Here is a 13,682-nt window from a genome sequence, read left to right as displayed (position 1 = left end):
AGATAAATTCATCAATCACATGTTTAATATAAAAAACGGCCGCGTTTCATACCAGACATGTGATTGGTTGACTTTTCTGCACAATGCGTCAATACAACCGCGTTGTCTATAGATGCGTTCGTAAGTTCTCTATAGTTGAGTCTTAAGTTTCATACAGTTTTACGTGGGACTGAAAATATTGGAATGAAATTTGAATAACAGACAAGTCTTGCAAAATTTAATCTTACAATTCAACCTTGCATTCAATTAATTCAAGCAATTTGAATTTAAAATCACCCACACGGCAGTATCTTAACGGACATGAAACAATAATATCTCTTCTTTAAGAAAAATAAAAAAGAATAGATCGAGTAAACAAAGAAAAAAAAAGTTCCATCTCCGGAACAGATCGCGTCAGGCTGAAGCGAGTCGAAGTCGAAGGACTCGAAGGCGGAGCGCGTGGGGGTAAACATGACAGGTCGCCACGCGCACGTGTCCGCGACCAGCGACCAGTCACGTCCGGCGCTGTATTCAAAGCATTCGGAGCGAACTGTTGCCGCCGCGGCCGCGGGACGGGACAGGTGATCTCGCGCGCGCGCGCGTGTGCGACTGTCAGTCATGATGGTTCGTGGTGATCGCGCACGGAGAAACATCACTGATGATCAATATATCGCCGTGTGCTCACTGCTGCTCGGCTGCACCGACTGAAATCTGGACCTCCAGGTGACTCCGGCCACCGCGCGCAGATCACGATGACGAGCAAGAAGAGTCAGACCCTCCGCATCGAGTCCGAGATCGATCGGAATCGCGAGGATGGCAACTGGAAGAAGGTTATAGAGCTGGCAGAACACCTAAAAGTGCAGTACCCCAGCAACGGTAAATGCTTCTCCCTTTCCCTCCCCTTCGTCTACGCATCTTACGCGCAATTCCATGAGGATTCATCGTGATCACGACCGACGACGTCCCTCCCACTCATCCTCGCGAAAGGTTATCCCTGTGGGCGTCATCTGAACGGTTCTCGTCAATGCATTTCGTAATGCGTTACACTTCCTACGAGAAAAAAAACACGTCATACGCAGAGATCAAAGATGACTGCGGAGTTTGCGTAAATAAAATGTGTCACAATCATTCCATTTAATTATGCCGAGACGCGTGTGTCAGTCTCGCTCCTGGAATTTTCTGCGTCATGCTCATCAGCACTCTTGTGTATACAGCTGCCTTTTTATATTATAAAAACAAATATAAAAAGAAATGTAATATTTATATAACATACATGTGTATACATATGCATAATGTCTTTTCTTGTGTATCATAATAAAATTAATAAATTCTATCGAGAATGTTCCTTTTACATGTTCTTCTGGATATTAAAATGTTCTGTCTAGTCTCTGAAATTATATATACTGAACGACATACACATACACTTGAACGTAGGGCTGATGGTCTAACAATTTATTTCATGCGACAGAATGTTTGGCGAACTTCTTGTGCGGAGAGGCAAGACTGGAGAGTTTTTTAGAACAGTCTCCGCCGATAGACGCCAACATTAGCAAAGCACGAAGTGGACTAGTAGAAACACGAAAGTACTTGATATTAGCTGCTAATGAAAAGGACAAACAGGTATAATGGACGACATCTACAAGATGTCACACTGAATATAAAATATCGAGTTTCTAATAATAGATGACGTTCTAGGCTCTGGTTGTACTGGATGCTCACTTGCTGCTTGGGAAACTGCACTATGCGATGGGGATGTACGACGATGCGCTCCATCACTATGAACAAGCTGAGCTAGACACACTCACAGAAAAGCAATTACCTTGTCGAAGTTTACGTATTATAGCGGAATCATATGCCATCAAAGGTTTGCAACTTAACTGTTATAACTTTTCTAAGGACAGTAGTACATTCGTTCTAGTGCAATATCTGAAGAGGCACACATGTAACAGCTTGCTTTTTATAGTCTTCTGTGTTCTCTCTCTTAACAGTAGGTTTTTATTTTATGATTATGTGATTAGATATACATATACATATCGTTTTTTTTTTATGTGCGAGATCTGCATTAAGCATAATTAGCATTTAATGTAATGTAACGGATAGCATAATTTTCAGCTGTATACTTTGACAATTCCAGCGCATATGTTGTCCTTTCATCATCATTTATATGCACTAATTTTACTTAGCGACGAGTTTAATTAGAGACGCATTTATTTAATTCGTAAATTTATTATCCTCCAGTATGTTCATTTATTATATTACTATGGCCTGTATATGATTTAGAGAAAGAAAGATCGTTTACTTTAGACACAGACAAACATTTGTCCTGCCGAAGACTGCGCATTTTAGCAGACTCGTATGCGATCAAAGGTTTGTATGCTTATTTGCTTCGTTTTGCTTATATTTATTTAGTAATTAATTTCAGTTAGTGATGCACGCTAATATATAACACATACTTTAGCACAAGATTCGTTCTCTTCAAACATAGAATAGCTCGCTTTTGTACATAGCTTTTAAAACTCGTTTAAGTTAAGAACGTATTTGTATCGACATCTTGTCATGTTAATATTTGCATTTATCTGTAGCATGTTATTTATATTTTTTACACTATTTAACAATTGTCAAAGCATAATTTCTTCTAGACAAAATAGATAAAAATTCTGTTTTCGAAAGTTTTAATTTTGTCTATTTGCTTCTATCAAATGTGATTTACTAGATTGTTGCGACAAGAAAGGATCGCTATTAACAGAAAGAAATAAAGCTATAACTCTATTTTCCCGAAATATGTTGTCACACATTGCTGGCTACTGCAAACTAAGAATTTATTAATTTTTTAATTTTATTAATTTTCTTTATTTTATTGTTATTAAAGAATTTAATATTTTTTAAAATTAAATTTAGTTTAACGTTGATTAACGTTTTAAATATGTCATTATTTTCTGATTGATATCGATATTACAATGTTTCTTTTATTTATTATTCGTGTTAGGTCTCTGTCTGGAAAGGCTACCACCAAACTCCAAGTCAAAGTACAAGATTGCAGAATGGCATGAGCAAATAATCAAGTGTTACGAGATTTCCGGCGACTTGACGCTGGTGTATCTACAAGAGCAAGATAAAATAGCCATACAACAACAGAATGGCATTTCCACTATAAACACGAATAGTAGTATAGGTGATTAGCAGAGTTTAATCCCGCGAGAAATGGGCGGCTTTCGTCCTCGTATTTGAACTCGTATTTTATCATTTACAGGTACAGGTACAGGTACAGGTACAGCTTCCACATCTTCAGTATGTTCAACGAAACATATCGGTCCTATCTTGGAAACTGCACTGCAAAGAGCGCCAATATTGCACATTCAAACTGGCAACATACAAGCCGCCATCAATCGTTACAGGTGTGCATAAATTGTGCAATTCACAAAATCGATGTATAATATATCTCATCATGTATATGTATTAATTTTAATTTACATTATTATTATATATCTATATTAATTTTGAAAGCCGAGTCATTGCATGCATGCTTGTAACTTCCATGTAACGTAATTCTTTGTTGACAATTGAATACCTCGAAATTATAACAGGGAAATTCTATCCGCCGTTGAATCCACGACTACTCAGAGTCTGCGAGTAACGCTGACCAGACAATTGGCGGAGGTATTGCTGCGCGGTATAACTGGCGCCGACTACCAGCCACCGGAAGATCAGACTGAGACAACAGGTTGTTAAAACAACGTTAAAAACCAATGGGGCAACGTTTGTTTTGGCAAATGAAAAACATTCAGACTGTATTATTGTTGTAGCTGTCGTAAGTAGCAGACGGCTGAACTATTGCGCCAATTTGTCCGACTCGCCCTGGAAACCGAAGAAATACGCGGGACCCAACATGTTCGTACCAAGAAACGAGTTTGAGGAGACGATATTATTACTGCTGATTAGCGAAGCGATGGCGGTGCGAGACGCCGTTCTCAGCCAGTCGCCCGAATTCAAGGAGGCGAGGATACACGCGTTTGAGAACGCCACCGCTGTTTACGACTTGCTCACAGTTGTCGTTGTTAGATGGAGTCAAGTGGAGCTTCTACACGAGGTGAGGGTGGCTTTTCTTCCTTTCTGTCCCTCTTTTATCATGACATGAGACTTATTACTTAAATCCTTTTTATTATTCACCAATATTGGTTATACAATTGATGATCATGCACACAACGTTTCGACCATTGGTTTTGGTCCTTTTCAAATGTGAAAAACTATTATAATGTATCACAAGTCATTTTCTAAAAATATAAAATTCTATGGATGAGTATTATATATTTATATTATATTCGTTTTCTTTCATAAGAATTTATAATATAAATACTCATACATAGAATTTTATATTTTTAGAAAATGACTTGTGATACAATATAATAGTTTTTTACACTTGTTGTGTGCATGATCATCAATTGTATAGCCAGTGTTGGTCAATAATAAAAAGGATTTATTAATTAATGAATTTACTGGCGACATTATAAAGGAGTCATTGAGATGACTTATTACGTTTATATTATGTTTATGATATTGAGATGCTTTGTTAACCATTGTTTCTTGCCTTGACAGTCGTTTGAAAGAGCAATGAAATTTTCGCACGAAGAGGCACATATATGGACGCAATATGCACTGTGTCTCATCAGTATGGGAAGATACATGCACGCTTACAGGGTTCTGAAAGTAGTCGCCAGACTATCGCCACAGAAAGTAATGCCCTGCTTGCTGGCCGCGAGACTGTGCTACGAGCAGTTAAATATGGTAAGCAGATCTTTTCCTCTCTACATATATCGTGACTTCGCATATTTAAGCGCAAAAGTGTAAAGGATATTATATTTTTTACAATATTTAACAATTGTCAGAGCATAATTTCTTCTAGACAAAATAGATAAAAATTCTGTGCTTTCGAAAGTTTTAATTTTGCTTACTTGCTTCTATCAAATCCGATTTACAACTAGATAGTTGCGACAAGAAAGGACCGCTATTAACAGCAAGAAATAACGCTATAGCTCTATTTTTCTTACTTTCATGCACATGATTTTGAACAGATAAGCGAAGGCATTGAGTGGAGTCAGAAAGCTCTTCAGCGAGAGATGGCGAGTCCGCAGGGAATGCAATCCAGATGCCACCTGTATATCGGAATCGGCCACAGTATGCTCTCGACGAACACGATAGTGAAACAGGATAAAGTGAATCACACGAACACCGCGTTGGATTGCTTTCAAAAGTACGTTTTCAAAAAGCGTTAAGAAAAAGATTGATTTCTCGTAGAGAAATCTTCTTTTAAGTAATTGATAAAACAAGGATGGTTTCTTTTGTTCGAACAGGGCGCAACAGTGCGATCCAAATGATCATTTGGCAGAGTATTACTTGGCTCACGAGTATGCGATAAACAGGCAGATAACCGACGCCATTGTGCACGTGAAAATCGCGCTGAATTTACGAGCAGAACACATTCCGTCGTTGCATTTATTCGCATTACTCCTGTCAGCCCATAAACAGTATTCCGAGGCGTTGCACGTGATAAACAGCGTATTGGAACAATATCCGGACAACCTAAATTTCCTCTATGTTAAGGCGCATCTCGAACTGCGGAGTATCGGTGGCATCGATGCGCTGTACACCATCAGTCACATGTTGCACCTGTGGAAAAATCTTTACGAGGATCAGACGAGCGTAGGCTGTAACGAACAACAGAGCGAGAAGCGCAGCGAGACCAGAAGCGTCTTTCAACTGTACACGTCGGAAATGTCTGATAAGGATTCCAGTAAGTCGCTGGTTCCGTTATCAGAAATATTAATCTGTGATATAAAAAGAAATATAAATATAAAAACTATTTATACTTATATAAATATAAAAGATATCAGAAATAATGAAATTAATATAATAAAACTTACGAACGCGACGATGATTTCCAACAGGCTCGTTGCACGCACAATCTTTAGCCGCTTCGAGAGTCGAGCAGGCCCTGTCCGAAGTCGCCTCCTCGATTAGTTCGTTCACGCCGAAGCCAGGACCGCAACGGGCGTGGCTGCTGCAGTTGCAGATCTGGCTCTTACTCACCGAGGTTTTCCTTATCCTGGACCAACCGAATAGCGCCTTCCTATCTCTCCAAGAGGCCACCGCTATTTTTCCGCTGAGCCACCACATTATGTACACGGTAATAGCCCGATTATTCTCGCTATTATCTTTGAGAATTCCGATTGAAAATGAATCCCCGGAAGATCATTACGTAAGGTATCTGTGCGATAAACCGGCGCAATTATCTCTTTATAGCGTGGCCTTCTGCACGAGTACAAGCTGGAGTATACAGAAGCGAAACAATGTTATCAAAATGCCGTTTCAATCAATCCTTCTCACATCAAGAGTCTGCAACACCTGGTAACAATTGTTGCACTGTACATTAATTCTTAAACGTAGATTTTGATTTCTTGTTCAACATGTATCTTGTTTTATACAATTGTTAGATGCAATAGAAATTAACAAACCTGTTGCAATTTCCATATCTGATTATTGACGGCCATTTGTAGGGTCTTATCTATCACTATTTGGGTAGCCAGAGACTGGCTGAGAAAACCTTGAGGGACGCCGCGAAGATCGATCCAAATTCCCATCAGACTTGGTAATTACACGACTTTCTCATAATAATTTTCGCAATTATAAATGTCGAGGCACATTTTATTCATGACGATCTCACAATGATAACTCCTCGTAACGATAACATTATATCTGTATTCCACATAATCGGTTATCGCATAATCTTCATGATAAATCATACAAGACGGTTCGATAAAAACCGCTCAATAGCGTGTGTTCGCTTAATAAATTTGATGCGAGTACATAATCTTCTTATTCTATTACATTTTAATATTTTAGTATATCTGTTGTTTATTTCTAATTTATCGTATAGTTTCCGAATAATTTATATCTTGCATATTTATGTATATTTATATATATTACGATATGATGTTGCGAAAAAGTTATTAAATAATATGGAAAATATTTTATTCATTCATATTTTAGGTATAATCTAGGGATGGTTTTGGAATCATTGGGCGATGTAGAGGCGGCCAGCGACTGTATGGCAACGGCATTGGAAGTCGAGACGACGAATCCCATCTTACCGATTCTATCGATACCGGTGACCTTCGAGTGATTGAAATCTCTTAAGATTTCTTAAGATAAGATTCGATAAAGTCACCGTTTATCTCTTTCTGCATCTTCGCGGGCATTTCCTCGCTTTCCCGTCAATAGTACCTGGACTCATTGTGCTATTGTATAAACTTATTGTTAAAGAAATACAAAGGATATTGTAATTGTACAAATAGTTGCAACCGATGTAATAAATTCGAATAAAATCGTACTTCCAAAGTTTCAGAAATTTCAAACTAGAAACCTGACGAAACCCAACTATTTCAGATAAAGTTTTCGCTTCATAGATTTTTTAATTTAATATTGCAATATTAATATCTTAACTGCTATCGCACAATAACTTTTGTATGTTTTGTTTTTAAATTGCTGATTGCTCAATAGAACACAGAACAAAATAAGAACTCAAAGAACGTCTTAAAAAAAAAGAGGGTAAAGTTTGCATTTGCATTGCGTAGCTCAGTGGCAAGCAAAGCGAGAGAGAGGGAGAGAGAATTATTGTTTCGCTAATCCGATCTTCCGCGTTTGTACGATGCGCGCATCGAACATGATGACTGCGCAAACTTATCGCGGTTGCGGTAATGCGCATACGTGATGGCCCAATTTGCGCGCGATGCGCAAGCACGTACGTACGCGAAGTCGGACGTACGTACTTGCGAACGGTCAGCTCGAGGAGAGAGCGAGCGAGAGAGAAAAGGAGGGATCGGAAAAGTCTGGTGCAATGCCTCTAAAAATGTAATAATTTATTTTTATAGAAATCGATACGGCGGGATTTTATCCGAGCAACGCGCTAACCAATCTGCCTTTCCTCCCTCATCCTTTCTCTCTCTCTTTCCCCCTCCCTTTTTCTATTTTACAGCTCTTTTTCCTTCATTTTTAAGCAAATAAAAATTATCCTTTCTCTCTCTCTCTCTCTCGTTTTGTTCTTCCTTTCTCTTTCTCGACAAATACACGCGACTAATAACGGATGTATATAGAACGCACAAATGACAGTCGCGTTATCGTTAAGAGAGGCAGCTATTTTCTTTTGTATAATCGATATAATAATGTTATACATGCATGGCCTGGTTTCGCACAGGGAGCTCGGGGAAAACGCCTTGGATCGCCTTCGCTGGGAGGGTCGATGCGTATTGACACGTATGCAGAGGCACGGCACACAACTGCTCATTGTTCTCTGCAATTTCAAAATTGTATCGGCCTCGAGAGATCATTAAGAAGCGTCCGCTCCGCTTGACCGTTAGGCCGCAAGAATGGTACGCGACGATCGATCCGGAGGACAGTTATCGCGAGACGTTTTCGGCAGATGCCTGGAAGAATGCGGGGATTTACGTTTTTTCTATCTCGACGTAATAACTGGAACGATATGCAGGCGGAAATGCGCGATTTGGCTTCGAGGATTCGCGGCCGTGCATTATGTAAGTCGCGCGAGACAAATATTTAAATTCGTAATGAAGATGCATTACGCCGTTTCGAGCTAAGCGCGCCGAGAGACGCCGCAGCTTTATGTCCGAGCTTTCCTCCTCATTTATATATATATATCTCGAAAACTATACATCCAAGCTACATTCCCTGCCGCGTAGTATACTAATCCACGCACATTGTAAGTATTCTTTAAATAAAGAATACTATGAGCACAGGGCCGTATATATACGTATCTCTTTCTTCTCTCTCTCTCTCCCATCCACCCTCCTCGTCTTCCTTTTTATTCGCGTTCAAAACTGTAGCTCGCAATCCTCCCGTCGATCGAACGTTTGCTTTTAGCCGGAGATTGAAGTAATTCGAGGATGGTACGATTTTGACGAACTCGTCGACATGCACAATGGCAGTACCATGCGAAAGGGGCATTCTTCATCTTCGAATGTCACCGAATAAATCCACCATATATCGCGGATCTGTATCGTCGATGGGAATATTGCGGATTACGCGGAAATAATCGGTTCCCTTTGCCGATACGCAAGCACCGAGCGTTGGGATATATTGCGCAACAAACGGAATCCCATTTTCCCTCCCTTACTCTCCCGCCTTCATCGGCGAGCGATCAGTTTCCTCGCGCAAGGACGCGGGGAATATCAATTTTTAACGGGCGATAGCGTGACCGAGCGAGAGACCGATGCCATTACGGTAAAATTAACATTCTTTACCACGGCTCTTCTATTAAATTCCCTACCTCCACCTTCCGTGTGCATGTGAGCATCTCCGTATGTGTGTCAGTGTTTGTGTTCGCCTGCCTGCCTATCCACCTACCTATCTACCCTGAGAAAACCCACCCCGGTACGGAGCGCGTCCCCGACTCGACGCCCCCGTTCTCTCGCTCGCACGTCCTCCCTCTTTCCATATAACGAGATTACCGCGGTCGTACCGTTTCGCCTTTCGCCATCCCGTTCTATCGCGTGTCGCATTGCGCGTCCCAGCGTGCGCAGGCCCGACACACGACTACGCGCCGCGCGTTCCGCGCCGTGCTCGCCGCACCACCCCACCCCGCTCCGCCGCCCCGCGTCGTTCGTACCGTGCGGTGCCGCGTTGCCGGTGGCGGCGAGGCTTTTCCGAAAACCGCTCCCGCTCGGAAGCGGGATGGGGCCTGGCCCTTCGTGCGAGACCATACGAGACGCGCGTCAATGATGTTACCCTCTGACGACGCTCATTGTCGGCTGCCCAGCGGGGACTGGACACGGAGGAACGCGGCGCTCCGTGTTCTCCGTTCTCCCTCGCAGACGTTGTCGGTGGCGCATCAGATTTTGCTGCGCCGCAGACACGACGCGCCAGCATACCCGCGAAGCGTGTCGCCGGCATACGTACATAGTTACATACATGTATAATACATCCCGCGCACAATGTAATGCACGTAGTAATGCGCTCGGAGCATTACGCATCCGCAGAGCCGCCGCGGGCTACGCGTAGAACGCCGATCGACCGGTCGTTAGCCATTCTACATTTAGCCACCCTCTTTGTCCTCCACGTAACTCCATGACCGTCGCGTTCTCTCTCTCTCTCTCTCTCTCTCTCGCGCGCGACAAGGGGAAATCGCGAGCGCGGTGAAGATTCACCGGCGTGAATGCAGCCGCGAATCGTTTCTCTGCACGCGCGCACGCCGCCGCGCTAATTAGTCTTATCGACAGCGCGCCGGGCGTCCGCCGGGCGCGCGTAACCGCTGCGTCTCCGGGATATATCGGTCACGGTCACACGACGACGGAGCGGTTAACAATTCATCGGACGACACACATAGAAACACACGCACGTGCGCGCGGGCGCGCGCGCGCACGCACACGAGGGAAGACGCGAACGACGGGGTGTTCCTGGCCCACCGTGTCGCCGTGTTCCTGGCCGAAGCGCGCCAGCGATCGATATGCGCCGCGCGCTGCACGCTCTCGCGAGAAAAGAAACCCCGTTACTCCTCGAGTGGCGAGCGCGCGCGCGCTTTTGCACATCCGCCTCCGTAAGAACATCGGGTCGCTGTCCCGATAGCCCTCTTCGTAAGCGCGCTGCTCCACCGCTGCTATACCGCGGCTACTGCTACAGTGCCAGACGCGAGCTTAATTCTCGCGAACACGGACCTCTAGGATAGAAAAACCGCGTGTTTATTCGCAAGAAAACCAGCAAGAATTGGAAAATCGATAGCATCAAAGATTGCGAGATTCCCCGAAATTACCCCGATGTTTATTTTTACCTCCACGCCAGAGGTGTCGGCTATATTTCCCATAATCGATTTCTTTTGAACACAGCGTTGGCGCGGAACGCTCTGAACGTGTAGCGTCACACGAAGTGCGCCGCAAGAGGCGCACTGCTATCCTGCACCTGTCGCCAATCTTTCTCTCTCTCTCTCTCTTTTTTTTAAATTGTCTCTCTTAAAACCCAGCTGCCAGCGATCGTGACGCATTCCTTTTTTTCCGTCGCAGATGCGAGACGGCTAAACGATTAAACGGTTTGAACATTGCGCGCGATTCGCGGCCGTTTTCGGGGAAGCACGCTGAATTATTTATCGCGCGTCTAACCGTCTTCGTAAAAATTTTACTAAGGGTCTCACTAAGGGCGAAAGCAGCTAGATGGACACGCACATTAGCGCTGGGATATATTATTATCGTGCAACAGATAATAATAAAATAATAGAGGATTGCTGACCATCTAGCATACGTTTAGCCAGTTTGATCGAAAGAATACTTCATTTAATACATTGAATTGTCTGGCGATTAATAATATTCAATTTACTATATTATTATCATTTGTGGCGAGACCGCGCGCCTTCTAATAAAATTAATAACGATTCCGCGGATATTTATACGGCTTGTAAGGCGGTGACACCACACACAGCGAACGAGGGGATGGCGATGGGCCGCCATGAGTCATCCCCTCGTTCGCCACCGAATAATCGTAACGATAATTATTATTGACGATGATGATACACGGAAATTTTTCAATAATTGATTCATTGAGTTGGGCTCTTGATGACACAAGTATGCTAAGATATTCATGACTGTGGAGAGCCGGCGCAAGATTCACGTTTGCCGTGACCGCAACGACGAAAAATTAATCTGTTTTTGCGATATTAACGTGTCTTACGTGCTGTGTAATAAACGTATCGATGAGCACAATCGTTCGATAATCTACAACAACTACCGATAATTTTGATTCTTTAAAGAGCGCCTTATCGGAAAGAGCGGTCGTTCTCACGTGCACGTACGAGAACGCAATGCAGAATTTTCGGAGAATATAATCTATACGTGTGCGATTCAAAGTGGAGCACGCGGCGAATATGAGCGAGGGAAAAGGAGTGGTATCGAAAAAGAGAGAGGGAGAAAATGAGAAAGGAGTCAAAGAGATTCTCCGACGTATTGGCCCTTTATCTTTATAGACGCCTGTAAAGAAAATAATCAAGTTAAGAGTTTATCAATAAACAGCCGTTTATCGTTCAAGACGTTTCAGCGTAATCGTTCTAATCCGTCGCCATCGGCGTGATTATACGTTATCTGACACCACTGTCAAATTGCCGCACTGACATACATACCGGGAAAGTGGAAATAGTATATAGGCAAAGCGGCGGGATAGACGGTGTGGCAGGGAGGGAGAGAGGAGAGAAACGGGCACCGCGCGTGAGAGAACGATCGTAGACTGAAGGGAGGAGAGAGAGAAGTGGGGAAGGCAAGGTAATGGGAGAAAGGCAAAAGGAGCCCAGGAAAGGGGTGCGGTGGACAAGAACGACGACGATGGCACGACTGAGTATGATAAATTTTCGGGCTTTAGCTTCACAGCCACCTGGAAATTCCTGCTACAGAGCGCTCATTGATGAAATTGATCGAAATTAAAAAAGAGATACAAAAGACGGAAAGAGAGAGCAAGAATGCGAGGAAATTACAATAGCTCTCTTTCCGTATCTCTCCCCGACTTGCCTCGAATAGATCCAATTAGCGTCATCGCCATCCACGAGAGCGATAAGTTTCCTCTATGACACAGTCTGTCGTTAAAAACGCCTTTATTTCATTAAAAAGGGAAAAAAGGGGAGAGGGAGTCAATCGATAAGAGCGATACTGAGCGAAACGGGCGGGTTTACATCGTGTGACAAGTTTACGTGAAAAAATTATTCGACACGAGATCTCATGTGCCACACGATGCAAGGCGAAATTGTTAGCTACGCCGCGGGACACCCCACCGCGCCATTTCACGACGACGCGATTTTATACTTTGTGATAAACCATGATAAAAAGAGAATAGGAGAGAGTAAAGTTGACCTTTATCGGAGCGGTGAGCGACGGTCGGAACGAACGCCCGAGAAACAGCGGGGAAACACGGCGAACGGAAGACGAGATACGGAAACGAAAGAGATCGAGAGGCAAGAGTGGGAAAGAAAGTCGTCAGCAATTCGGGGGTGCAAAGGAAAAAGAGCGCAAGGGGATCGGAGCAGGTTTCATGAGCGCGGGCGATGACGATCGGGGAAACGCGGACGTAGGAAGGAAGGGGATCGGGAAAATCGGGGGACCGACACGTCGCGTAATCGAAAAACGCGTCGTATTCTCGCGGTCTTCTCGCAGGCAGGGAAGCCCGGCTTTGACCCGGTAGCCGGCACGACACGGCACAGTCCGCGCGGCTGCCTGACGCATTGCAGGTGCGCGCCGGCCAATCACAGGCCCGGTTAGTTCGCCCGGACTCGTCCTGTAAACACGACCGCACCCACCCCGCCGTGTAAAACGGATTTGTTACGGGGCGGTCGCGGGTACGCCAAGCCGGCCCGTAACCGCGCCACGTCGTGCGCGGCGCGTCCTGCCTCGCCGCGTCTCCCTCGTTCGCGTCATTCGCGCGATTAAAAACCGCCACGGGCTTTTTTCCGCACCTTTCGGCAATGGGGGAAGCCGCGCGCGCGAGGCCTAACTCGTGGCCGCGTAGGCGGCCGGCGCGTTGCGGCCGCAGCGCGTACCGCCCCCCTCGTCCCGCCCGGCCGACGGCGCACCCTGCCGGTCTGACGGCGCGCGCCGATTGGCTGCCGCGCAGCCCGTAAGGGGACGGCGTAGTGATACCCGGGCTGCGAGACCAGCGGTGGCCCACGG

At 44.4% G+C, this 13,682-nt stretch overlaps 1 protein-coding gene across 3 annotated transcripts; it reads left to right on the top strand.

Moving 5' to 3' along the window:
* Positions 1 to 521: 521 nt before the first annotated feature.
* On the top strand, positions 522 to 7,371 carry LOC105280559 (tetratricopeptide repeat protein 7B). Of its 3 annotated transcripts, none has more exons than XM_020032056.2 (15): positions 522 to 855; positions 1,448 to 1,599; positions 1,675 to 1,843; positions 2,260 to 2,346; positions 2,966 to 3,151; positions 3,230 to 3,374; positions 3,564 to 3,700; positions 3,783 to 4,066; positions 4,573 to 4,761; positions 5,049 to 5,227; positions 5,328 to 5,767; positions 5,922 to 6,160; positions 6,277 to 6,381; positions 6,531 to 6,622; positions 7,024 to 7,371. In XM_020032056.2, exons 1-15 carry the CDS (start codon positions 732 to 734, stop codon positions 7,154 to 7,156), a joined length of 2,661 nt encoding a protein of 886 aa, XP_019887615.1. In that variant the 5' UTR covers positions 522 to 731; the 3' UTR covers positions 7,157 to 7,371. The 3 variants fall into 3 exon arrangements, with proteins under 3 accessions (XP_019887615.1, XP_019887616.1, XP_019887617.1); XM_020032057.2 differs by having other exon boundaries at positions 523 to 855; positions 2,284 to 2,346; XM_020032058.2 differs by lacking the exon at positions 2,260 to 2,346 and having other exon boundaries at positions 525 to 855.
* The last annotated feature ends 6,311 nt before the right edge of the window (positions 7,372 to 13,682 follow it).

The sequence above is a fragment of the Ooceraea biroi genome, chromosome 10 (genome assembly GCF_003672135.1).
Source record: "Ooceraea biroi isolate clonal line C1 chromosome 10, Obir_v5.4, whole genome shotgun sequence".
Taxonomy (NCBI): Eukaryota; Metazoa; Arthropoda; class Insecta; order Hymenoptera; family Formicidae; genus Ooceraea; species Ooceraea biroi.
Note: the sequence above shows the minus strand (reverse complement) of the source record. Positions and strands in the feature narration are given on the sequence as shown.

Bases quoted from the DNA above. Each gene is read 5' to 3' on its own strand.
- LOC105280559 (XM_020032056.2), top strand. From the start codon at position 732: ATGACGAGCAAGAAGAGTCAGACCCTCCGCATCGAGTCCGAGATCGAT. The intron at 2,347-2,965 runs GTTTGTATGCTT...TATTCGTGTTAG, and splicing joins AGACTCGTATGCGATCAAAG to GTCTCTGTCTGGAAAGGCTA. The intron at 5,228-5,327 runs GTACGTTTTCAA...TTGTTCGAACAG, and splicing joins GCGTTGGATTGCTTTCAAAA to GGCGCAACAGTGCGATCCAA.